We start from the raw sequence: 23,971 nt of genomic DNA, 5'->3' as shown, positions 1-23,971 counted from the left end.
TGCGTCAGGACCCTGGACTAAAGGACACATACTGAAGGGGGTCGGCTACCACTGGCTGATCCCCGATGTGTGTGTGATTTTGCATTTTGTTTAGTTTTTGTTTTTTGTGTTCTGTTTGACTTTCTGCAGGGTGAACATTCTCAAAATTTCTTTCAAAAGGAAAAAGTTCTTCATCCATCAGCGACAAAAACAGGTGAGTTGTGTCTGCACTGCTTTGTTTTCCTGTGTTTTAAAGTTACCTCAGCCCTTAGTTCTTCAAGGGTAGGGGGCTGATGGCCACCTATGTAACAGGGACAAAAGAGCACCGTGGCTCTGGGTCTGGAGGGTCCAGCAGTGCTCTCCCTAGGCATCTGCTTCTCTGGTTGGAGAATGTACTTGCTTTGAAGTCAGAGGTGGTGGGTTCAGGTTGCACCTCTTTCCCTCACCAGCTGGGCAGGGCTGTAACCTCCCCAGCCTGAAATCAATAAATAAAGCCCTCTTCTCAGGGACGGGGAGGATGAAATGAAAGGGCATGGCCAGCGCAGCCTCCAGAGCCCACGCAGAGTTGCAGGAAGTGTCTGCAGGGCCACTTCCTTCCCTAGGTGTGTTGAGAGCTTGGGGGCTTGTGTCCATGTCTTCCGGGAGGAGGCTGATAAAACCCTAGATAACTGTTTGCTTTGCCACAGGGAGAAGCAGGTTTAGAGGTGAGGAAGCTGAGGCTCCCACTGCCGGGGCTGGGGGTGCTGGAATTGGAACAGATCGTTAGGAGTCTGGGATGCCTGCACTTTCCACATCACACAGTCTTGTTGTGATTCATACATGCCATCTTCTGTCATTATACCCATTTCCCAATTTTTTCAAAGATAATCTGTCCTTAAAATGGCCCCACCTAGCAAAGAACCCTTAGAAAGGGAGTATTGGGGCTCAGAGCAAATGAGGGCAAGAATCTGGGCCAGCTGACCCCCCAGCACGACTCCAAAACGCACGAGAAACCAGAAAACCTGAACCCACGCAGAATGAAGGCAGAGCCAGGGGTGAAAATGCTCCTCGTGTCACCCTACTAGGCTTCTCTCTGTGCCCTGTGGGAAGCAGTGGAGAAATCGCCAGGTTGTGAAGCTGCTGCTGTCTGGTAGGGCAGAGGGTGTTTCTTCAGAACAGAGATGTTCACAGAGCTGAATTTTAAAAGGAGCATGTTGGACGGTGGCCCCAAATAGATCCAGCCTCGAAATGTAAGCAGGCTTGAAACGAGTGTTGCTGAGGGCCTCCCCATGAGGAGTGGGTTGTGGCCTTTACCACGGATTCACAACGAGGGTGAACAGGCCTGCTCTGGAATATTCCGCGACACTGTCCCTTGCATCTTTCCTGGTTGCCCCCAGAGTGGCTAAAGCACTCCCAAGGCCTTCATCTGTGCAGATGAAATCTCTTGTTTTTCCTCCCAGACTGAATCCAGGGAACATATCGTGGCCTTCAACATGCTCAATTACCGGTCTTGCAAAAACTTGTGGAAATCCTGTGTCGAGCACCATACCTTCTTTCAGGCAAAGAAGTTACTACCTCAGGAAAAGAATGTTCTGCCTCAGTACTGGACTCTGGGCTCCAGGAACCCCAAAAAGTGAGTATGGTTTTTTTTAGGGGCAGTGTCCACACTAGAAGGCTAGTCACCACTGGGTAGTCGATGTCCTTGGGCCGAGGAGGGAATGTTGTGCCCTTGAGCCGAGGCACTGATCCTGAACCCTGGCTGAAGAGTTCCTGGGGGTGGCAGTGTCCCTGCACACGCCCAGGTGTGTCATATTCTCAGCGATTGTTTCTGGTCCCTCAGCTCTGCTGTCCTCAGAGCCCCCAAGCAACCAGGGGTGCAGCTGCCCCTGCACCCTGTCTCGTAAAAGAGCTCCGGGGGTCATCCTGGTGCAGCATGTGGGACATTCCCACTGAGGCCACTTAGCAGCCTCTCCACAGAACATTAATCCCTTCAGGTGCTTCATGAAGATGAATGAACAGAAGAAAAGGTTTCCAGAGTCAGGTGACCTTGGAATATATTTTATAATGATTACAAAATATTAGTAATTACAGTTGACAGTTACCTAGCGTTGACTTTGTGCCAGGCACACATTTAATTATATTTTATTCTGACAGCTGTCCTATGAGATAGGTATTATTATCCATGGGAATCATATTCAGAATATTTAATGAGTAGTAAAGTAAGGGAGATTTACGTGTGATTCATATGTATATTTAAAATTTTATATTTAGATTAAAACGTATTTAGTCTCTAAAAATAACCATGCAGTTTTTTGTTTTATTTCTTTGTTCTAAGTATAAGAGGCAGCAGAAATTGTTTACCAAGTTATTCTTAGAATTTCTAAATCATTCTTTGGTTCTCTGTGAGTTTCTGTGATTTGTTATGTGGCTGTTTCTAAATGAGGCTCACGTCGGATTCATTACGTGGCGTGGAACTGCATCGGGTGTTTTAGGACTTTCCCCTTGTCTGAAGTCATTGGGAACAGATTCAGTAAGTGGCAGATTTAGTATCAGGGATGCCACTCATTACCAAATGCTCTCTCTTGGCTTCCCATGATCCAAGAGCACATATAAAGTTTTTAGCTCCTACACTACTGTCTAGTATTTTACTCACTCAGTAGCTATCCCTGAATAAGTCTTGAGAATAATTTATTGGTGGTGCTTCTAGGTGTCAAGCCAGTGCACACTTAGCATGCCACGGGGAAGCCCAAGCCTAATTTCCTGCATGGCCCCTCTAGCTAGCAGGGCCCCTAGGGTGAGAGCTGCACCCAGGCCAGCACAGAAGCTGGGCACCAGAGGCAACCCCACTGTCCGCAGGGTGCTCACCTTCTGCTGCTGTCTGGCAGCCAGGTCTAGAAACCCCTGCAGCTGCATAACGGTGGGCCCCACGCTGGGCACTCACTGGGTCCTGCCGTCCTCGCTAGGGCTTCCACGGAGGAAGTAACTCTGAGCCCCAGGGCCCAGTATCATTAAGGAGAAGCTCCCAGGAACCCAGCTGGCACAGCAGCAGCACTTGGTGGCCCTTGATTCTGTAAGACAAAATAGTTTCTTGAGTGTGCCCAGAAACCCAGTGACATTAAGCTCCGAGAAGGTTTCAGTGAGGTGCTGTGACAGTGCAGTTCTGCAAATGAAGGCATCTGACCGAGAAGTGGAAAATCGGCTCTCGTGACCAAGTTACTTAGCATAAGAAGATACTGGAGAGTGAAAGCATGTGGTGTGACCACCGGTGACCCTGCTTTGGAATAGCAGGTGATCTTGCTCTATAGGAAGGTCACTGAGATGGTTTTAGTTTGGGACTGTGTGAATTTGTGACCTCTGAAAACTGTTGTGACATTATTTATGAGTTAATTAGAATACAGCAATTCTCTTCAGTCAGAATGTCCTGGTACATTGTATTGACTTAGGTGGGACCTGACCGTCCAGGCCAGATGCGAGGTGTCACCGTGAGGGCCTAGACAGCATGTGTCCCAGGGCTGAGCAGCCAGGTTTACATCCTCCCTGGGCCACTGGGATTTTAGTTTGGTGCTTCAGTTTCTTCCTCTACAAAACGTACTCCTCAGCCAGGGGGCTGGGTTCTCGTGATCTACTGTTATGTAATAAACTGTGTCTATTTCGGTGGCTTTAAGCAACCATTCTATTGTATTTCAAGATGTTGTGGGGCAGGAATTCAAGGATCTTAGAAGACTCTTCTGCTCCACGTGATATAGACAAGAATGTCATAGCTGGTGGCTGGACTTGTCTGGAGGGTCCAAGACAGTTTCTCTCCAAGGCTTGGTGTCTTTTGAACTACTTGCTCAACCCGTGCCTGGTGTGTGGTGGAATGATTGACAGGCTAGACCCACCCAGTCCCCTCAGCCTCTTCAGATACACTCTACAGCTGGGCAGTTGAATTTCTTCTTTGGAGGCTCAAAGCTCCCAAGAGCCAAAGGCAGAACCAGCCAGTCCTCCCAAGGCTGAGGCCTGGAACTGGCAAGTGCCTTTGTCAATTAAAGCTGTCCCTGGCAGCACAGGGCAAAGAGTCAAAGAACTACCAGCCATCTTTAGTCACCAAGGGGTCCCTCCGGGCCTGGGGGTTGGTGAGCTGGGGCGCGAGTCAGCACTCCTTCACCCCAGGACCGGCTTCAGCGTGCTGTGCCTTTCCGCTCTTGTCACCTCCATCTACTTCACAGATAGGGAAACCAAGGCTTAGAAAGGTGACGTGGTTGCCCACGCCTAGACATAAATCTGCACATTTGCATCCTGGGATTTTCCAAGTTTACGGGACAACGGAACACTCGTCAGCCCGTTAACCCATGACTCAGGCTTTGGGAATTTGATACGTTAATCCTGGGACCCGTGCAGCTAGTTCCCCTTGTTTTAATGGTCACGTGGTTTCTGATGTAGACCCACCTCAGAGGGAAGGTTCTCCTCGTGATGCCCCCGTGAGCATTTCCATCGGGGCAACTGGCCTTTATTATTGCAAATTAATATTTGACATTCTAGGGGGACTTTGGTTTTGTCTCTCTTTGTTTTTATTGATGGGTTGGTTTTAGGCCACAAGGAAATATGTAGAATGTTTTCCGAAGACATTAGAACTTAGTTGAACGTTCACAATACCAGAACCAAAAGCGTTAGCCCTAAATGAACTTCAGGCTCTTCTCTCAAATAATCCATTCTCCAAGATTTAAATTCTCTAGGTATAAATAAGATTCAGATGTAACCTTCAAAAAACATGGGTGAAATTGTACTTTCTAAGTATATCCTTAGGTTCTCTGTTAGTTACCAGTGATTTACAGGGACAGCTTCTGCCAGCCAGGGTGACAAAGAGCATCCGGAGGGATGGTTAATATTTTCACTCCTGCCAATGTGAGTAAAGTGAGAATCCCTCGAAGTTGCTTGAACTGTGTTTCTGCGTGCTATTCTGGCATTCCTGCGAATCTGGTAAGGTTTGGTTATATCCTGGAAGCAACCAGGTAGCTTAAAGCAGTAGAACCATGAACACATTTTTACCAAAAGAAATACCATAAGGAAAAGCCAGGGTGGAAAGGACCCTCCTAAGGACAGTTTCTCCAGCTCTGCTCCTGAGAACCTGGTTGGTGTCACCTAGGGTTGAGCAGCCGTCCGTCTGGGCAGGAGTGTGGGGAGACTCTGATCCACGTCACATGTGCTGTGCTTTCTTGCTGGCAGTGTCAGTGGGGAAAGTGAACCTGTGTCTGGTTTTTCAGGTCTGTAAATAACCAATATTGCAAAAAGGTGATTGGAGGAATGGTGTGGAACCCTGCCATGCGGAGGTCCTTATCAGTGGAGCATCTAGAAACCAAGAGCCTGCCTTCCCGGTCCCCTCCTATCACCCCCAACTGGTATGTCCTCCTTTGTGCCACCCACCAACAGACACGCGCTCTCTCTCTGCCTATAAATTCCTAAACACAGATGGCCTGCAGTCAGAGTCTCTGTGTGCATTTTGGGCTGTTGTAGAGATAACTGTTTTCCTGAAGTCTACAAGCCTAGCTAAACATTTCCATAGTATATAATGTTGAAATGTTCTTTAAAAAAATTTTAAATGTTTAAATTAACATTAACTGCACATCTTATGGGGTACAGTGTGATGTTCTGGCCCAGGTGTACAATGTGTAATGACCAGATCAGGGTAATGGATATATCCATCACCTCAAATACTTATCACTTCTTTGAGTTGGGAACATTCAAAATCCTCTCTCCTACTCACCTTGCAGTATATAGTTGCTGTCAACCACAGTGACCCCACTATACTAGAACATTGGAAGTTATTCCTCCTATTCAACTGTGTTTTTTTAAAAAACACATTCAGTCTTAATAAATTTGGAAGCTGTCACCTGCGGAAACGCCTTCTTAAGAGTTGTAGTGTGCGTTAGCATATTAAATGCTCTGAGAAGTCCTGTGGTAAAGAAGCACAAGTAACTTTATTTAGCCTTACATTTCCTGTTAATATCACACAAAATAAACTTTGGAAATAGTCGATAAAAATATGTGATGTAAGTGAAGTGAGGCTGTGTGACCCTCAGCAACAGCAGCAAACACCCCCTTGGTGGGGGGCTGCTAACTTTTCAGGGTGCAGCAGCTAAAAAGGAGGGAGATGTGAGCGGATGGGGGTGTGGCTGGTGGAAGGGCCCTTGCCAACGTGCACAGGGCTCTGGGTTCCATCCCTAGCTCTGGAGCGAAGGGGTAAAAAGTAAGGATGTGGCCATTTGGGTTTGCAGCTGGAAGACCCAAATGCAGAGCTTAGCTCTTCTGCTAATTAAGTTTATTTTTTTACCTCTCTGACCTCAGTTTTCCTTCTAGGTAAGGGTCATGAAAATTACCACAAGTCGTCATTTTATATTCATATAAGCAATTTTCTTAAGTTTGCTGTATATGATTTTATTTAAAAAGAGCCAGGTAGAATTTTTCTGTGACTGTTATATTATTATAATGGCCCCAAAGATACCAGCCCATTTTTGTGCCTGTCTGCAGAGAGGAGGCGTCAGCAAAACGGGAAGCAGGCAGGGAAGTCTTGCCCCAGCTCCACTTGGAATTAACAGTGTGGCTTTAAGACAGGAGAGCCTGTGAGTCCCTGAGCCAGGATCTCCGAGGACAAAGGGAAACTGGGACAGAGCCAGGGAGAGAGGCTGTCTGCAGGGCCTGCTGGGAAGGACCCTCTGCCGGGCGCCAGATGCCCTGAGCAGAGTGAAGATAATTTTCAGTATCAGAAATCATGATCTGATGAATAGATTTGCTTCTTGGTTTCCAAGATTTATAATGTTTTGATCTTCCAGGATTCTAAAGAGATACATTTATGCTCTATAAAGTAGCAGCTTCCTTTATCTGGAACTCTCTCTGGCAGCAGCACCAGGAACCAGAGAGCCCTGGGTGGGATCCAGAACAGCCGGGCTGGATGTTGCCACCCTCGTGCCCTGGAGCTCTTGATGCTAATTATAGGCCCTCTCCTAAGAGAGTCATAGGACACAGCACTATTGATTATTTGGACTCGGGGAGATGGCAAGTCATGGGGGTCCAGACAGTCCCTAGGAGAAATAGCTATCAGAGAGAGGGAAGATGGAAACACCGTGAGGGAAGAGAGCATGCCCAGGACGACCTGCCGCAGGTGCCCAGGTGCTGACCCAGCGTTCTGAGAAAGTGTCTTCAGTTGGCTCATTCTTAGGAGCCGTAAGTGCAGGGACGGCCCCAAGGTACAGGGGACTTGCCTAAGGTCACTTGGTCACTGCTGCTGTTGGAGAGCAAGGCAGCACTTGGACGTCCATCTCCCCACATGTGGCTAATAAGGGATGTAGTCTGAAAAGCAAACATTCCCTTCTGGGATCAAGTGAAATTCACACAAAAGGATGTATGTCAAGGAAACAAGGTTGGCGTTTTGCCGAGAAATTCACTTTGGCTCCTAAACTTTTTATTTACGTTGTTCAAATTGGTGAGAAAAATTCTGATTGGCACCTAGTATGACGTCTTGATGCTAGGTCAACAGGAGTAAGCTGCCCAGCTCTGACTTGGTAGCAGCGTCAGCCCAGGCCTCCTTAGCAAGGCCAGTACCTGATCCCCATCATTAGGCCTGGCCAAATCCTCCGTGTCGAATTTGCTTTCAGCGCTTTGAACTTAACCTCTCCCCACCCAGGCGAAGTCCTCGGCTCCGGCACGAGGTCAGGAAGCCCCGCCACTCCTCTGCTGATAACTTGGCCAATGAAATGACGTACATCACGGAAACCGAAGACGTGTTCTACACCTACAAGGGCTCCCTGTCCCCCAAAGACAGCGATTCCGAAGTTTCTCAGAACCGCAGCCCACACCGAGAGTAAGAACCTGTGGCCTTTCCTCTTCCCGTATCTGCTTCTTGGCCGTCTATTGAGGCATTTGCTCAGGTCCAAGTGGCCTTGAGAGCTGGTGCCCACAGCCAGCTCCCGAGGCTGCTCTCTGCCAGGATGAGAACGGGGAGGCCACCTCTGGGCCCCGGTGTGGTGCTCACACTGCTTTTCATCTGTGACCGAGACCGACTCTCCATGTACCTGTCAGTCTCTCGCCTTCCCCTCTAGTTCGTGAGCAAAGCTCATTTTAAATTGTTCCATGTTGCGGGGGAAGACTCCAGGGCCGTATGAACTACAGCTTCTTTAGACTGTTTGAGCTTCGCTGTGATTGGGAATCACTGGGAAAGTGCTGAAAGCCTTCTTAGGACAAGAGTACGCCCTGAGGGATTTTGTTTTCTTTTCATGTTTAATAGTAAGAAGGAAAAAAAAAACATGCTAGTTAGAACATCCCTGATTGTCAAATTTTGTCAAGGACAGTTTGTTCTAAATCCCTCTATTTCCCACTCTTTTTTAATGTGACAAATTCCCTTCATTGATAAGGCCAGGAAACGTATGTCTCTTCTAGAAGACTGGCTTGAATTCTTTGTTATTCAGTAACATGTGGCTAACCCTTAGTTCCCTTTTTGCCTTGCTTACCAGGAAGCTCAGAGCTATGTGTTATGCTCACTTGCATTCACTTCCCTTAGCCCAGGTTTTTGATGGGAGCCCCTTCTATTCCTTCCTTACCTTTCTTATACAGTTCTATCTATCTGTACATTTTTAGGGAAAGCTCTCTTAAGTCATTTTCTGTTTGTTTGTTAATATTTTTAGTTATAGGTGGACACAATAACTTTATTTTTATGTGGTGTTGATGATCAAACCCAGGGCCTCACACATAGTAGGCAAGTGCTCTACCCCTGAGCAACCACCTCAGCCCTCTTAAGTCATTTTTGAAGCAGACAAGACAGGGGTCATAAATTAAATGACTTTTTAGTTTAAAGTATGATAGGAAAGAATGCACTGGTAGGAAATGAACTTTAGTCTTTAGGTGTCCATTCTCTTAAGCCCCAGCCTATGACCAAAATACAGAAAGGCGGTGCCTCCCCCTCACAGCAGAGGGTTAGCAAGCGGGCTCCGTGTTAATCTGTCCATGCTTGTCACTGAAGCTGGAGGCTTAGGGCACTAGGCACATCCTGATGGCGCCTAGACACTCGCAGGTGAACTGCAAATCTCCTTCCCACTCCGGTGCGGGAATGCTGCCTCTCCTCTACCCCACCCACAGCAAACATGGTCTGGTCTTCCGCTTATCTTCATTCTCAACGCCTCTGGTTAAATAATCCCTGTGGTCATTATTTCCTTGTGACCTGAGCTTGATGGTGCTTTTCTTGAAATGATTGTGGAAGCCACAGAGAATGGGTATGAGTTCCTTTGGTGACCCTTGTGGCTTTGCAAACCACAAGCAAACCTAGAAGTACAGGCAGGAGGACAGGTGTGCGTGACCAGAGCCAGTTTGACTCCTCTGTGGGCTCGGGGCTCTGCTGCTTGGCTGAAGGAGAAGCGGGTGCAGGGAACTGCCTGAGGGCTCACGGGAACCCACGTGCCCTCCCCGCGCCAGAGCTTCCTACTGTGGTTTGCAGCCCCCATGGGGGATCATAGAGCACCCTGACCTTCACTGCCCACTGGGATAGCCACCAGCTATGGACATTCAAGGTAAAATGTCACCATTCAGTGCCTCTGTCACAGAGGCCACATTTTAAATGCTCTGTCAAGCTTCGTGTAGGGAATGGCTCTCATATGGGACAGCACATATGTCGCCCACTCCATTTGTCACCGGAAGTGCCATTGATCCTACTCGAGACTGAAACTGTTTTCTATTATTCATTGAATGTGGAGTGAACTCCCAGAATGTCTCCAAGTAGAAAAGGCACTTCTCAAACACAATGACCTTTAAGTTGGGGTCTAGCTGCTGGCTTGCCATTGGAGCTCTTCCTACCTCTCACCTGGCTGCTTGGCTATGGAACCAGGTGGCCTCTGGGCGCCTTATGGCCTAGCTCCCTCCGTCACTTCACTGTGTGGGGTGGGCCTGTGCAGGAGAGATGCCACTCTTCTTCACAAGAGTGGCTTGTGGCTGCTCCAAGGTCCTGTGTCCCGCCGCACACTACGCATCCTCCGCTGACCATGGAGGGGGAAATGTGGAATCACATCAGACAGAGCTTGGCCTTCAGGCACCAGCTGGGCTCTGGCACCTTATCAGCCTCCATGGTCACACTATGGGGCTCTGCGGCTTTGGAGAACTGTCGCAGGGTTCAGGGAAGCCCAGGCAGCTGCACGTCCTACATCAGATTTTCCCACTGGTCTGCCTTCTGTGGAATTGTAGTACACCTAGGCCGTCCTGGCCCAGCAGGGGTGCCACCAGCCACAAGGGCTGTTGACATTTAAGTTTGTGAAAATTAATGAAAACTCACTTCCTCAGGCCTGTTGACTTCAGTGAGTTCTGGCCCTGCCCACCCCTGCGCAGAACACCCTGATTCTCCGAAACGCTTCTCTGCGACCCTGTACCAGGTCTCTTTCAAGAACACTTTTTATTTTGCATCTAAATATTAAAAGTAGGGTGATTTAACGACAGCCTTCCTGCTGGGGTTTTGCCAGGGGCGAGGACCCTGGGTGTGAGTGGACGTGTTGCAGGAGGCCCGGAAACTGGGGAAACCAGCACCCCTCACCTCAGCTAGGCAGGGGACCTCTTCCTGCTGTGGGAAGCCTCTCTGCTGGGGCTCCAGAGGCCACCAGCTTTCCTGAGAGCCGGGGGACCCTCCACTGCCCCAGGCCGGGAGGGCAGGCTGGTCTGTACTTGGTGAGAAGAGCTGTGTTGGTTACTTCACTGAGTATTTGCAAAACGTTTAAGAAGAGTTTGACATGTTTTCTACAGCACATTTGTGTTACGAGGCAAAAAGAAGCATTCTGTCAGAGAAATCAGATGAATAATACCACAGGCGGCGAGGAGGGTTTCTCTGAAGAGGAAGCTTTAAGTGTCATGTTCTGTACTTGCTTAAAGACAAAGAAGCAAGAGAGGAAAAGAGTGGTTGGGCTCTGGCTCTCCACCCAGAGCAGCGCAGCCGGCTGTGGAGCTCGGCCCTCGCACATGACTCACTCCGCCTGTTCCGCATTCGCAGCGGCACAGGGTTTATGCTGGGGCTCTGAGGCCTTGGCAGTTTGCTTTGGGCCCAAGCAGGCCGTCCTTGGCTGCTGTCCCCATGGCTCTACCAGCCATTCTCGATCCTTTCCTCGATTCCAGGGGAAGAACAGACTCTACAGAGAAGTCAGCTTTCCTCCTGGCAATCATAGCGAAAGGGACCCCACCTCCCACGCCCCACCCAGACCCAACAGAAAACCTGCCTTGCCAAGCCCAAGCCGCGGGAAACAAAGAAGTCTCTGCTTATTCCCCGGAGCCTGACTTCTTCCGCCAGGTCTGGGGCAGGTGTCACTTTTTATTTCAGAACCTCCCTGCACTGAGAGGGACCTTGGGAATCTCCTCCTTCAGTGGCACTAACATCCAGGCCCCCAGGGCCGGAGGACCCCACCGTTGATGGGAAGCTCCCCTGCAGCATGGCCGCACCCTCTTCTGGACACTTGGGTGTCAGGGCAGCCCGGGCACTGGGCCCATTCTGTCCACAGGTTCTGCCTCCACGGACCCAGCTGACCACCTGCATGTCCAATGTGCAGTTAGGCCTGTGAGGGTTGCTGCATCTCTACCCAAACACGTCCCAACTGTTTTCCTTCTTGTTCTTCCACCAACAATACAGTGTCACAGCTGTTTATGTGCCGTCTGCGTTGCATTTGGTATTTCAGGTTAACTAGAGATGATTTAGGGTCCATGAGAAGATGTGCATCAGTTACGTGCAAATACCGTGCCATTTGACGTAAGGGACGGGAGTGCTGTAGACTTGGTGTCTGCAGTGGTGGGTGTTACAGCCAATCCCCCATGGACACCGAGGGCAACTGTCCTTCAGGACTGCCGGATGTCACCTTGATGTTGACCTGGTGTACAGGTTCCTGCCTCAGTCCCCTGGAGCCACAGGTGTGGCATCTTTCCAGATCCACCTGAGGGCTCTGGCTCCTGTTCTCCAAGTTAAGCAATCCCAGTTCCTGTGGCTCCTGCCCTCTCCGAGTGTACGTCAGCCCCTGAGATCCAGGAGCATGAGAGGACCCGTGTCCGTCTGTCTTCTTGGGGCACCAGCCAGGGAAGTGCGTTCGCGTCCCTGAACCTTGCCTGTCCTTTGCTGGGTTTTGCCCATTTACACGTCAACCGCGCGCCCTACCTGGGCTCTCCGTCTTCCCCTGCGCCGGGCTGAGGGAGGCTCTGCCTCTAAGCCCCCTGTGCACCTGCCGGAAACGTCAGTCTTCCTCTGCTCCTGTCTGTCTTTCACCATCCTCATCCAGTCTCTCGTCTTTGTTTCTTCCACCTCCAGCGCAGATCTCGAACCGGGTGCAGGAGGGCGTCGTGCCCCATCTTCCTTTCGTGGGAAGCCCTCCCATTTCTCATATCTGATCTTCAGAGAAATGCCCTCTCCCGAGGCTTTGTTTGTGATGCCTGTTGTATTTACGGTTCTTAGACATCTGGCAATCCGGCTCTGCCCCTCTTTCCCCAGGGTCACGGGCACAGTCCAGGCCATACTGGCCACTGTGGTCCTGGAGGAGAGGGATACTCTCCTCCATGTCCCCCTCCCTCCTGCCTCAGGGCTTTGGCTTCTGCTCCTCCTCCCCAGTCACAAGCTTCACCCACCCACGTCTTCTTGCCTCCCGCATCCTACTCCTTCTCTGCTCCCGTCACAGTGACTTCCTGGGAACCCGGCTTCACAGGGCATCTCCCCTCCCTGTCCCTTTCAGTGGCACCCACGTCCTGCCCAGAGAGGGAGGAAGCATCTTTGCCCCAAGCACTCTATCTAGCTACCACTGTCTGATTACTTTCTGTCTGTCCATCCGTCTTGCATACCAAGCAGAATGTCACCGGACCCTGCAGGGAACCTCTGTATGCAGCTGGTCAGGCCAAAAATAATTTGTACGTTTGTGTACCTAAGTTACCATCGAAAGTCACCTCCAACCCCATTGGAAAACGCGCTGGGGCACGGGATGGATTTGGAATGTCACTGGTACTAGTCGTAGCAGCGGCACTAGTGTTATTTAGCACTGTGAACTCTTTTAGACTACTGAGTTTTATATTGGCAAGAGAAAAATATTTTGAAATCTCATATAATAAGACCTACAAATTTAGAAAAAATTTCAACTAACCATAATATTCACTAATACCACTTAATTGAAATTAGTCTGTTGGCTTGTTCATCAGCCCTGCTTTTCTTTTTTTTTAATGTTTACTTTTTTAGTTATAGATAGACAGATAAAATATCTTTATTTTTATGTGGTGCTTAGGATTGAACCCAGCGCCTCACGCATGCTAGGCGAGCGCTCTGCCTCTGAGCCACAATCCCAGCCCCTCGGCCCTGTTTTTCTGTTCGTGTGCCTGCCTTTCACTCTTCCCGTGGCTCACCCACCCCCTGGACTCCTGCAGACATTTGAAGTATGCGCACGATATCAGCAGCTTCTTCCCATTAAAGGTTCAAGTGCATCGCTAGAACTGGAAATAGCATCTCCTACGCCTTTGGCTTCTGCAGTTGCCCTTCCTGCCATCGGGTGGTGCTCTTGTAAGCAGTAAAACAGGCGGGGGGTGTGGCCTGGGTGGAGCTTTGCCAGGCTGGGTGATACCCTGGCTTCAGCCCCCAGCACTGCAAAAACATAAATCAACAAAAAGACCAGTAAAACAGCCATGTTGCCCTAGTTGGGGGCAAGTTTTGAAGTCTTATTTTTAAGTGAATCAGAGTCTCACTGTCAGTGTGAAAACACACCCCAGCATACAACTTCAGCTCCCAACACCCTCTCCTGAAACGCCTTCCCGCCCCAACACCCTTTTCCTGCCAGCAGCAGGAAAACCACAAGCCAGATCTTTCCCCTCCATAGAGCTGTTTCTGCATTGGTCTGTCGCTGAATATTTTCTTCAATAAATGGAGATTGCGAATTATTCTGTGTGAATAGGTACAGATTTTCTATTTAACGTAAGCTGATTTGGGCCAGGGGTATGGCTCAGCGCTAGAGCAAGCACGCACTTGCCTGGCAGGCCCGAGGCGCTGGGTTTCATCTCCACCACCGCAAACAAACAAGAAAATGCTAATCAGAACTTGAGGAAAGAGAGAAGATGGTATTAATGAAAAGCCCCCGGACAGGGCCTCGAAGGAAAGGGTTAGTGAAGGTGGGGCCGCCGTCTTCGCCATTGGTGGTTCAGCCTTCTCCATTCACCTCTCCCTGGGTGAGATTGGGGTGCAGCAGAGTCTGTAGGATGTGGGGAGAAGCCATACTCCTGGGCCGTGTGAGACACCTGTGTGAGGTCCATAGACCAGGGTGGGCAATACAGACACTGAGCGTCCTGTCCTATACACTGACGGCAGGGGTGGTTGATCTGTGGTCCTGTGAGGTTAGAAACAGGAGTCTTAAGAGCAGACTTGGCATCATGCAAAGCCGAAGGGAACACTCAGGACCATCGGAATGAGTGTGAGGGGAAAGCTGTGTGACCCTAAGGAAGTTACTCAGCCTCTCTGGACCTTGGCGTCTTCATCTGTGAGGTGGAGTTGGAGCAGATGACCACAGAGGCCTGGTCAGTTCTAAACATCTGTAATTGTCCAAGACTGCACTGTCTCACAGAACCTCTGTGATGTGAGAAAAGTTCTGTGGCTGCCCTCCAGCCTGGAAGGCACCAACCACGTCTAGCCATTGAGTATTTGAAATGTCGCCAGCACAACTGAGGAACTGACTTTTCATCTTAAGTTATTGAAATAGAAGTACCGTGTGTGACAGAGGCTGCCATATTGGACAATGAGCCGTAGGTCCAGGAGAACCCACATTAAATACAGAAAGACAAAACAGGAGCTCAGTGAGGGCAGCCCATGGATGTCAGACATAAACTGGGAATGCTAGTTGTCCTCAACGTGCAGCCGTCAGCCCGCTTCCTTTGGGTGGCCCGGGATCCCATGGAGCAGAGCTGTCGGCAGGAACGAGATGGAAGGAAAGTGTCCTTCAGAGGATACGGGGACGTGCGTTTGCACGGCCTGGCCTGGCAGAATCTGGATCAATACTGAACCCTAGAGCCAGGCACAGTGCTGCACACTTGTATTCCCAGCACCTGGAAGGCTGAGGCAGGAGGACTGCTCAAGTCCAGGACTTCAAGGCCAGCCTGGACACCATAGCAAGACCCCATCTCAAAAAAAAAAAAAAAAAGTTAAATCACCAGAGTAGCTGGACACATTTTGCCCAGCAGCCTTCTAAATGGAAGGAAAACCAAGTCTTTAGCAGCTCATGCATCCAACTTGCCCTCCTGTCCCTCTGCCCCCAAACTTAATGTGCTGTATGTAGGCCAGATCAGGGCAGGCATGGCCGGAGGACTCTGCATGGGCCAGACCCCTGCAGAGGACCTTTGCAGCTCAAAGGTTCCAGAGATCCATGACACTGGTCCCCAAACAAGTTGGTGATGTTTGCATTAATAACATTAATCCAGTTATTAAAATATCTCCTCCTCCCCCACGATGAAGGAGTCTGTCCGAGAACAATCCAGCACAAAGCTGCCGGACCCAGAAGTCATCCAGTTCTGTGTCTCCGTCTTCAAATGCTCCAGGCTCCTGCTCACCTGATGGGGTCGATCAGCAGTTTTTAGAGGACTACAACAGGGTGACCAAGGGAGGGTCCACTGAGGACGCCAGCCAGTACTACTGTGACAAGGTGAGCCAGCCCAGGTCCCGCCACGCCTAAGAGGCCCACCCTTGTGAACGGGCCCCTGGAAGGGCAATAATGTAAACGATCACTTTCCCATGTTTTCTAGAATGATAATGGTGACAGCTACTTAGTCTTGGTCCGTATCACACCGGATGAAGATGGAAAATTTGGATTTAATCTTAAGGTATGTCATGTGTATTTATTTGGTAGGTTTATGCTAGGAAACCACTTGAGGTGAATTTTAATTTCCATTAAAAATGTGCTGCATAGCTAAGCTGCGTAGGGAAACTGGCTCAGCCCTCCAGATGGGGAGTGTTTAATGTGACCGAGGCTGCTGCTACCTCCTCTGTGCCCAACACTTGCTGCACACTAGATTTATATCACCTTATTGAGCTCTTAAAATAAGCGGTGAAGACAGTATTTTTAAACCTACCTCACAGATGGATACTAAGGCTCAGAGACATGGAGGCACTTGGTTGGCAAGCAGATCTACCCCCTCAAAGGGCTTATGAAGAGAATCCCACAGCATCGATAAAGCTGATAAGAGAAAACGGCTCTCCAGGGTGCAGGGCCTGTCCCATCCTCTGGGCGCCTCGGAGCAGTCTGCACATGGTGGCCCGTAGGCTGGATCCCATCTGTTCTGTAGTGTGGTGGGAACAGCCTGGCCCGTCCCTTTGCAGATTGGGATGTGGCACAGAGTTCAGCAGTTGCTGCAGAGCCTCTTTCCCATGAAGTCTGAAATGTTGGCTCCCAGGCCCTCCAACCACCAACCTACCAGCCGCCACCCCCTGCCCTGGAGCCCGTGAGGGCAGCTGGTCTTTGCCAGCCGTCCACAGCTGCCCTCGTGCACATCTTTCTCGGCACCCAGTGGCCCTGCCCACACGACGTATGACCCTTCCTGAGGCCTCACCTGCCCGCCCTGAGAGCTCCCGTTTCTGTCCGCTCGCGGGGCCCTCCTGGGGGCGCAGCGCTGCTGACAGGGAGCTGGTACCCTCTTCAGCTCATCACCAGTGATGTCCCCTCCGCAGAGAAGCCAGCAGGGTGTTCCCTAGGTCTGAGGCCCCCACGGGCCAGAAGACTGGCTTTATTGGTGTCTACTGTTTGTCACTGTGAACTACTCAGTGTCATTTCATGTTGACACCTTGACAGGGTGGAGTGGATCAGAAGATGCCTCTTGTGGTCTCAAGGATCAACCCCGAGTCACCTGTAAGTAGATGTGTCCCCGTGCAGTCTCCACATTTGCTTCCCAAACACCTGGCGGGTCTCTGCCTGTCCCATTTCTTTTTGCGGCAGTGGGGTGGAAGTCCCCCCAGGCAGACGGAAGGAGCAGGACTCGGGTTTGCTAAAACCCTGCTGCTCGGTGGGCCCTGGAGGCTCGGCACCTGTGTCACCTGGGGCCTCATCAGACAGCAGAGCCTCTGGCCCCAGCCCAGGCCTGAAGAACCAGAGTCGGCGTTTGGGTGATCTGTGTGCATATTCAATTTTGAGAAGTACTGTGGACGGGGGACACTGAGGCAGAGTCTGCCGCTGTGCTCGCTTTGAGCAGGATCACAGACGTTGAGCCCCTTCCCACCGTCTCCCCACCAGCACCACCCCAACCCTCCACATCTCTGGTGTTTTTTCTTTCTAGTTGCTGTGCTTGTGTATGCGGAGGGCACGCAGCACAAGACGATGCTCAGACACAGGCACAGTGGACGGATGCCCACAAGTAGACTCAGGGGTCCGTCACGCTCTGAAGCTGCCTGGTGATGGTTTGCTTTTTTTAAAGTGGTAGAACATCAGAGTCTCTTTTAAGAAGGGGCCCACCACGGGTTTTAACTCTTGAGCAGTCTGTCCCCAAGCCTGTCGCTGTCCTGGTGTTGCTCTTTGTGGTTTCTGGGGATTCCTGTGCTCTTACACTCATCACATCGCCCCGCAGCGGCTCCTGCCCCTGGTGTGGTGCTGATGAGGGCCTTCCCTTTGCAAGCCACGGCTGCACCCTCACTTCCAGCTGCCGGCTCCTTTTCTAACAGCACCTCCAGAGTGAAGGCGTCTCGGGCCTTATCCTGAACTGCTTCCTAGCTCACACTCTGAGCAGCACTTCTGTAAAATCCCACGGCCACCTCCCTGTGCCCGTACCAGTGGGTAAAACGAGACAGTGACGTGGTGGCAGTCTCAGGTGTCCAGGACCAGGGAGCCTGCGGCCCCTGGAGGGAGGTGTCATGGTAACGGACGCTTGCTTTCCTCCATGCAGGCGGACACCTGCATTCCCAAGCTGAACGAAGGGGATCAGATCGTGTTGATCAATGGCCGGGACATCTCCGAGCACACCCACGACCAGGTGGTGATGTTCATCAAAGCCAGCCGGGAGTCCCACTCGAGGGAGCTGGCCCTGGTGATCAGGAGGAAAGGTAACAGTGCCTGCTGGGGGATGAGCCACGGGGACACTGTCCAGCCCATTCTGTGGTTGGAAAACACGAGGTGTGTAGCCAGCGTCTGAAAATCGAGAATTTTCCCAGAGCAATGAGAGTGTCTGGTTTCTCCCTGGGAAAAGGTGAAGATCTTCCTCCCCAGAGCCTGACCCCTCCAGGCTGGTGCTCTGAAGAGAGGCAGCCCCAACACCCACTTTACTCCAGGCTGGAGCCCCGGATTCCTCCAGCTCAGGCACAGCTTAGCCCCCATCAGGCTCTCATCTGCCTGGTCCTGCGGAGGGTCCCTTGGATTTCACTGGTACCTGCTCAGGTCTGCTGGGCAGGCCCTGAGGCTAGAGGGGTGGAGCCAAATGTCCCCGGAGATTCCTGACTCCACCGCCTGGTTGGGGTTTAGGGACCTTGAGCAAGTTACAGCCCCAGCCTGCACTTGTGTTCCCCGAGAGTGACTTGAGGACTTGACAGTGCCCTCCTCAAGGGTGCTTGTGGAGATTAAGGGTACTCACCCTGGGTGCTGTCTGGGCTGTGGAAGGTGTTTGAAGGAAGGCCTCTATGGAGTGTCATCTCTCTTTTGGGGTGGTACCAGGGAATGAACTTGGGGCCCTCTGCCACAGCCCCAGCCCTATTTTGTATTGTATTTAGAGACAGGGTCTTGCCCACTGCCTGGCAAGTGTCATCTCTTGAGGGCCTCCAAGGAGTCACCATTGTTGTTCTGAATAACAAGCCAAGACCCGTGAGTCCCCCGACAGCCTTCAACACTGGTGGTAGATGAAGGTGTGACTGTGGAGCTCCAGCCACGCGGCTCTGCCCTGGCTCTCGCCTGCTGGGCAGCTCCACCCTGCCACTCTCTGGTCCCAGCAGAACTCCCAGCCCAGAGCCAGCATGAACCCACCTCCCTGGGAGGCTGTAGGGGACCTCTGATCCCCTCTGCAGCCTGACGGGCACACAGTGGGAGTCCACAGGACAGTAGCTGGTGTCTGGGTCATGCCAGACGAGGACCTCGCCCTGGGTCGGTGGCTTCCCATTGTATCCTCCTCCACTCTCACGACTCCCCTGTGACGTGGGAGTTGTCACCCCAAGTAGAAAACAGGGAAACCATATCACAGGTGAAGAAGTTTCCCCTCTGCCACGTGACTGGTAAGGCCACATGATGACGGGAGTCTGAGGAATCAGTGGGTGGAGCCTCCATCACATAGACCTGGGTGTCCCCGGTGGGCACGGGAGGCCTCCTCCACTGGCCCCTGGCTGGTGCCTCTTGAGGTGAGGAAAACCAGTGAATAGAGAGTGTCAGAGCTAAGGAGCAAGGGCTGCCGGATTTCCAGTAATCGTAATGTTAAGCTTATTTCTAACATAAGCATTTAAGTAAAAAAAATATGAACTGAGCCAGGCACATAATGTTCCTCTAGAATCTCGGGTCCTCAGGAGGCTGAGGCCAGAGGATCACAAGTTCCGGGCCAGCCTGGGCCATGTAGCAAGACCCCGACCCAAAAATAAGTAAAAGGAGCTAGGGATATAGCACAGTGGTGAAGAGCCTCTGGGTTCAATCCCCAGTATTTATATTAAAGAAAAAGTGATCAGTCAACTTTGGCACAAGAAGCTGTAGACAGGGTCAAAATCACATCGTGCAAGAAGAGCCAAGCTGTGGTCCACGATAGAGTCAGACAGACATGGACCGATTTCCCATGCCCTACCCTAATGATCCGCCCCGTCCCAGGAGCCCCATTTCCTTGTCTGTGAAACGGGACAAACAACAGCACATTCAGAATTGTGAGGATTCAGTTCCACTTTGTGGGGAAACTCGAGTGTTTAGTTTTCCTCCCCTTTCCTGTGATCTTGAAGGCAGTAGGGAGCCACTGAAGGCTTTTGAGGGAGTGACTTACCTTTCTGAGTGAAAAGGGAAAATTCAGAAATGATCCCAAAGTCTCCAGCCTGGGAGAAGGAGAGAAAGGAGATACAGACATAGATACAGGCAGGTAAAGTAGAAGTATTTCTTCCCCTGCTGAGTTTGTCAAGAAAGGAGAATGTAGACCTAAGGAAGCTGGACTGAAGCACAGAAGATGTTCCTTGGGAGCTTCCCACGTAGAGACTGGGCTGTTGAACGCAAACTTGGGGCCCAACCCCAGCACCTGGGAAAATGGCATTTAAGGGGAATCAATGAAAAAGGACCCAAGAAGGGAGAGGTACGGGGATGGTGGGAAAACAACAAGGTCAGAGAACAAATGAGAAAATTTGCCCTAAGAACATTCTTCCTCCTTTCCTTACCTTTGGCAAAAAGCCCACGAGTACTAAACGCAGTCGTTTAAAACTAACCAGAGGTCAGATGTTGTTGATATGAGTGACACATACTGGGTCATTCACCTGGAAAAGGGGTCTCGGTGGAGGTGGTCCCCACGTGCTGATCCACTCAGTAAGACATTTGAACACCTGTGCCCAGCTGCTGCAGGGTCCTCCTTGGAGGGGAGACCAGTAGCAAAGTGCCGGACGCCTCTGTCTTGTTCTTCCAGCTGTCCACTCATTCACCGAGATCAAATCTGAAGATGAACTGAACCAGCTTTTCCCAGAACCCATTTTCCCCATGTGTCCGGAGGGTGGGGACACTTTGGAGGGATCCATGGAACTGCTAAAAAAAGGCCTTGAAAGCGGGACGGTGCTGATCCAGTTTGAGGTAAGAGGCTGCCCAGGCCACGCCACGCACCTGCAAGGCCACCCTGCTGCCCCTGAGCGGCTCTGGGCGAGGCAAGACACAAGCCCTCGGTTCTGCAGTCGAGATGACTGTGGTTCACAAACCTCAAACGGCAGAGTTGCCACAGGCCACAGCCATGGGCCATCTCCTAGGGGTGGAGCAGCACAGCAATGAGGTCCAGCAGGCCCATGAGGACCTCAGCCATGGCTGAAATCAGTCTCGCCCTCTTCTAATAGCATTCGGTAGACCTGGAGGGACGTGTCAGCAACTGAGGAGGAAGGACTCTGAGCTGATTAACTACCAGCACAAAAGCTCAGACTCCACAGTGGAAGGAAGCAGGGGGCAGTGGGACCAACTCTCTCACCCCCAGCCCAGCCGCCCTGGGCATCTGAGCACTTAGCGTCTTCCCATGAGGACACAGCCTCTCCCCCTCCCCACTATCTCAACCACAGAAACCAAAGCCAGACCCCATCTTCCCCAGGAGGCACAGTCCGTGGTGCCAGGAGTGAGGCTGCCGACAAAGGCACCCACCAAGGCCTTTTACCAAACCAAAGATGTCCATTAAGGGATCGAAATTCGGGTGCATCTATCTTCCAAATTTATTTAAAGGTAGAAGAAAGCAGATTAGCTCACACACTGAGAGAGCAGAAGGAACACAAAGAAACGCAAAATAGGCCAGCGAGAAACCAGAGCCTGGTCAAGAGCACGCGGAGTCTGGGTTCATAAATTAAGGACGAGCATCTCAGATGGATTCAGGCACACAGATGGCGTTTATTAAAAAGTCACAGAAGCAAAAGTAGGAAGTTTGGCCAGTGCATGTGACTGCAGAGGGGTTCAAGAAAGCAGGAGGAACATGAATATCAAACAAAGACGCAAAGCCACAGCTCTGAGAGGAAGGTCTGTCTCCCAGTGGTGCAGGGCATAGAACATAAAAATACACCACAGCAAAACAGGTTGAGCAGCAGCAGAGTGCAAAACCCATAGCCCAGAAGGCAAAGATAACCGATCCCTACAAATTCAATGGGGAATTTTAAACTTTTAATTAGCTACCTTGACAGGAAACATAAAACAAAAAAAAAATAAGTTCCTATCTTGTGGAAATGAAATTTGGATAAGAGAACAGTAACATAAACACTCTCCAAAGTAGATAAAACGAGGAATTAACTTGCAACCCAGTTGCTGGTGATCTCAGTTTTATCCTTCTTGTTTTAATACTGGGGAAGGAGGGGAGGGAAGAGGCACCATGGAGTCAATCACCCATTCAGCCAGTGGCAGGTACTTCCATGGGCCTAACGCTAGAACTGGGTCATAACGAGGGAAGAAGGGGGTTTCTGGCTGCAACGGATTCACCATCTAATTTTGGTGTGTTTGGGGTCGAGATGTATCATGAGTCAGAAACAGCTGAAGGCCAAGGTAGGGTAAGATTTTATTACACAAATAGTTCATACCAGGGCAGCTGGAAGAGAAGGTTCCAGGTGGTCCCTGGGGTAAGATGTGGGATTAATAAGGGATGGATGGGACTAAGTGAGAAGGGGAGGGAATTCAGGAGGTCCTGCTCAGCTGAAGGCCACAGAGGTCAGGTGGCATAAGGAAGTACCAGGAATCTTGGCTGGCCCCAGACGAGGGAGAGCCCTGGACCCAGGAGAGCTGTTCTGGCTGATGCGGTGCCGTGGCTGGGCCTGGGGAAAGCTCCGAGGCTGGCCCTGCCCCGGCTTCCTAAGGCCTCCTCCACCCCCAGCCTCTGCTTTGATGTATTTCCCATATGGGCGTCTCCATTCGATGAACCCTGAAAAGTGTTCATCCACTTTTTAAAGAAGTTTTAAAAGGCCTTGCCACCCCCTATTTTTTTGTAAAAGTGTTTCTCAAAGGGTGACCTCTGACCACCTGTATGGGAGCCACCTGGGGAGCTTGTTAAACTAGGGCACTGTCCACATCTACCGGATACTGGTGCTTTAACAAGGTTGGCTGAGGTTCTGATGCACGAGCTGATGTGGAAAGGAGAGGGTGGAAACCTATCAGGACCTTGCCCCCTGCCGCCCATCCTAGTCTACTCATGGAGAGTAAGAAAGTAGCAGAAGAAAGAAGCAGAAAACGTATACATCCGTAAGAGAGTTAAATTTTAGTGTGGACACACGTTTTTTCATTTCGTCTATAAATTTTCTAGAAATTAAGTAGAAAATCCTTCTTTTTACGTAGCCTCTTTTGCAGAATTCCAAAATATAAGCAGATAAAAGCAGGTCTGCTCTGTGGTGGGAGCTCTGCCTCTGCCATCGTCCCTCCTGGCCTCCCAAGGAGCCCTCGGGTCACTGGAGCATCACATGCAGATGTCCTCCGCAGCTGCTAGAGCAGTTTGGTTCAAGGGACACTAAATCAAACAGGAAACTAGTACGAAAATGAGCACTTTAGTGGGTACTTACCCAGTGCCACAGGCTGTGAAGTTGTCAGCTTATGTAATTCTCTGAACAGCTCTGTGTGGATCCAGCCATTATCCCCATCATATAGAGAAGAGACAGAGTCTCAGATAAAGGAAGTGACCTCCCCAAGAGCCCCCTGTAAGAGGCAGAGCCTGACTTAAGCCCAGGCTCTGACTTAACTCCAGAGCTGCTTCTGTGGCCGTTGGAAATTACAAGATGCTTTGGCCTGTTGAGGGCTGTTACTAGGGTACCATCAGAGCTAGCAAAGGTCACAGAGGGCCAGAGTCACTTTAAATCCTGGCTTCACCCCTTACTCCCTTCCCTTGACCTCTGAGGCCCCTATGTCCTCATCTATAGGTAGGTCGTCTCGTGAGTTGAATTATAAGGAGTAGATGAGACAAATACTTAATTCATTGCTTGGTGCGTGATCAGGACACCATAAAAAACAGGGCCTGGGGTTGTGGCTCAGCAGTAGAGTGCTCACCTAGCCCGTGCCAGGCGCTGGGTTCGATCCTCAGCACCACATAAAAATAAATAAATAAAATAAATATATTATGTCCAACTATAACTAAAAAAATTTTTTAATTAAAAAAATTTTTTAAAGTAACAGCAGCTATTATTATTTGTAAACAAAGAGAGGCTCCAGGAGCATGCCCAGTCTGCACAAGAAGTGGTCATAGGGCTCTGAGCTTGGAACCCTGCAAGTCCTGCCTGTTGTGCCCAGACAACATGGCCATGTCCCCATTACTCTTCCTCCTGTGCCATGGGCAGACAGGCAGCTTGACTGATGAGGACATGTGCTCTGTGCCCAGAAGCAGGAAGTGGGGCTGATCGCTGGCAGGGTCCATTGGCAGGTGTCCTCCTCACCCA

General features: G+C 50.6%; 1 protein-coding gene across 4 annotated transcripts in view; it reads left to right on the top strand.

Annotated features, from left to right (window-relative positions):
* The window catches only part of Ptpn3 (protein tyrosine phosphatase non-receptor type 3), a 76,651-nt gene that overhangs the window by 30,682 nt on the left and 21,998 nt on the right, over positions 1-23,971 (top strand). For 3 of the 4 annotated variants that reach the window (XM_026391168.2, XM_026391170.2, XM_077797074.1), the window contains 9 exons: positions 130-193; positions 1,419-1,591; positions 5,202-5,336; positions 7,619-7,795; positions 15,416-15,602; positions 15,703-15,780; positions 16,746-16,802; positions 17,830-17,986; positions 20,509-20,669. In XM_026391168.2, the coding sequence (XP_026246953.2) occupies positions 130-193; positions 1,419-1,591; positions 5,202-5,336; positions 7,619-7,795; positions 15,416-15,602; positions 15,703-15,780; positions 16,746-16,802; positions 17,830-17,986; positions 20,509-20,669 (1,189 nt within the window). The remainder of the gene's footprint in view (positions 1-129; positions 194-1,418; positions 1,592-5,201; positions 5,337-7,618; positions 7,796-15,415; positions 15,603-15,702; positions 15,781-16,745; positions 16,803-17,829; positions 17,987-20,508; positions 20,670-23,971) is intronic. The other variant, XM_026391169.2, reaches the window with a different exon arrangement.

This window comes from Urocitellus parryii, chromosome 4 (assembly GCF_045843805.1).
Source record: "Urocitellus parryii isolate mUroPar1 chromosome 4, mUroPar1.hap1, whole genome shotgun sequence".
Classification (NCBI taxonomy): domain Eukaryota; kingdom Metazoa; phylum Chordata; class Mammalia; order Rodentia; family Sciuridae; genus Urocitellus; species Urocitellus parryii.
The sequence above is the reverse complement of the archived record's forward strand: the minus strand, read 5'-3'. Positions and strand labels throughout refer to the sequence as shown.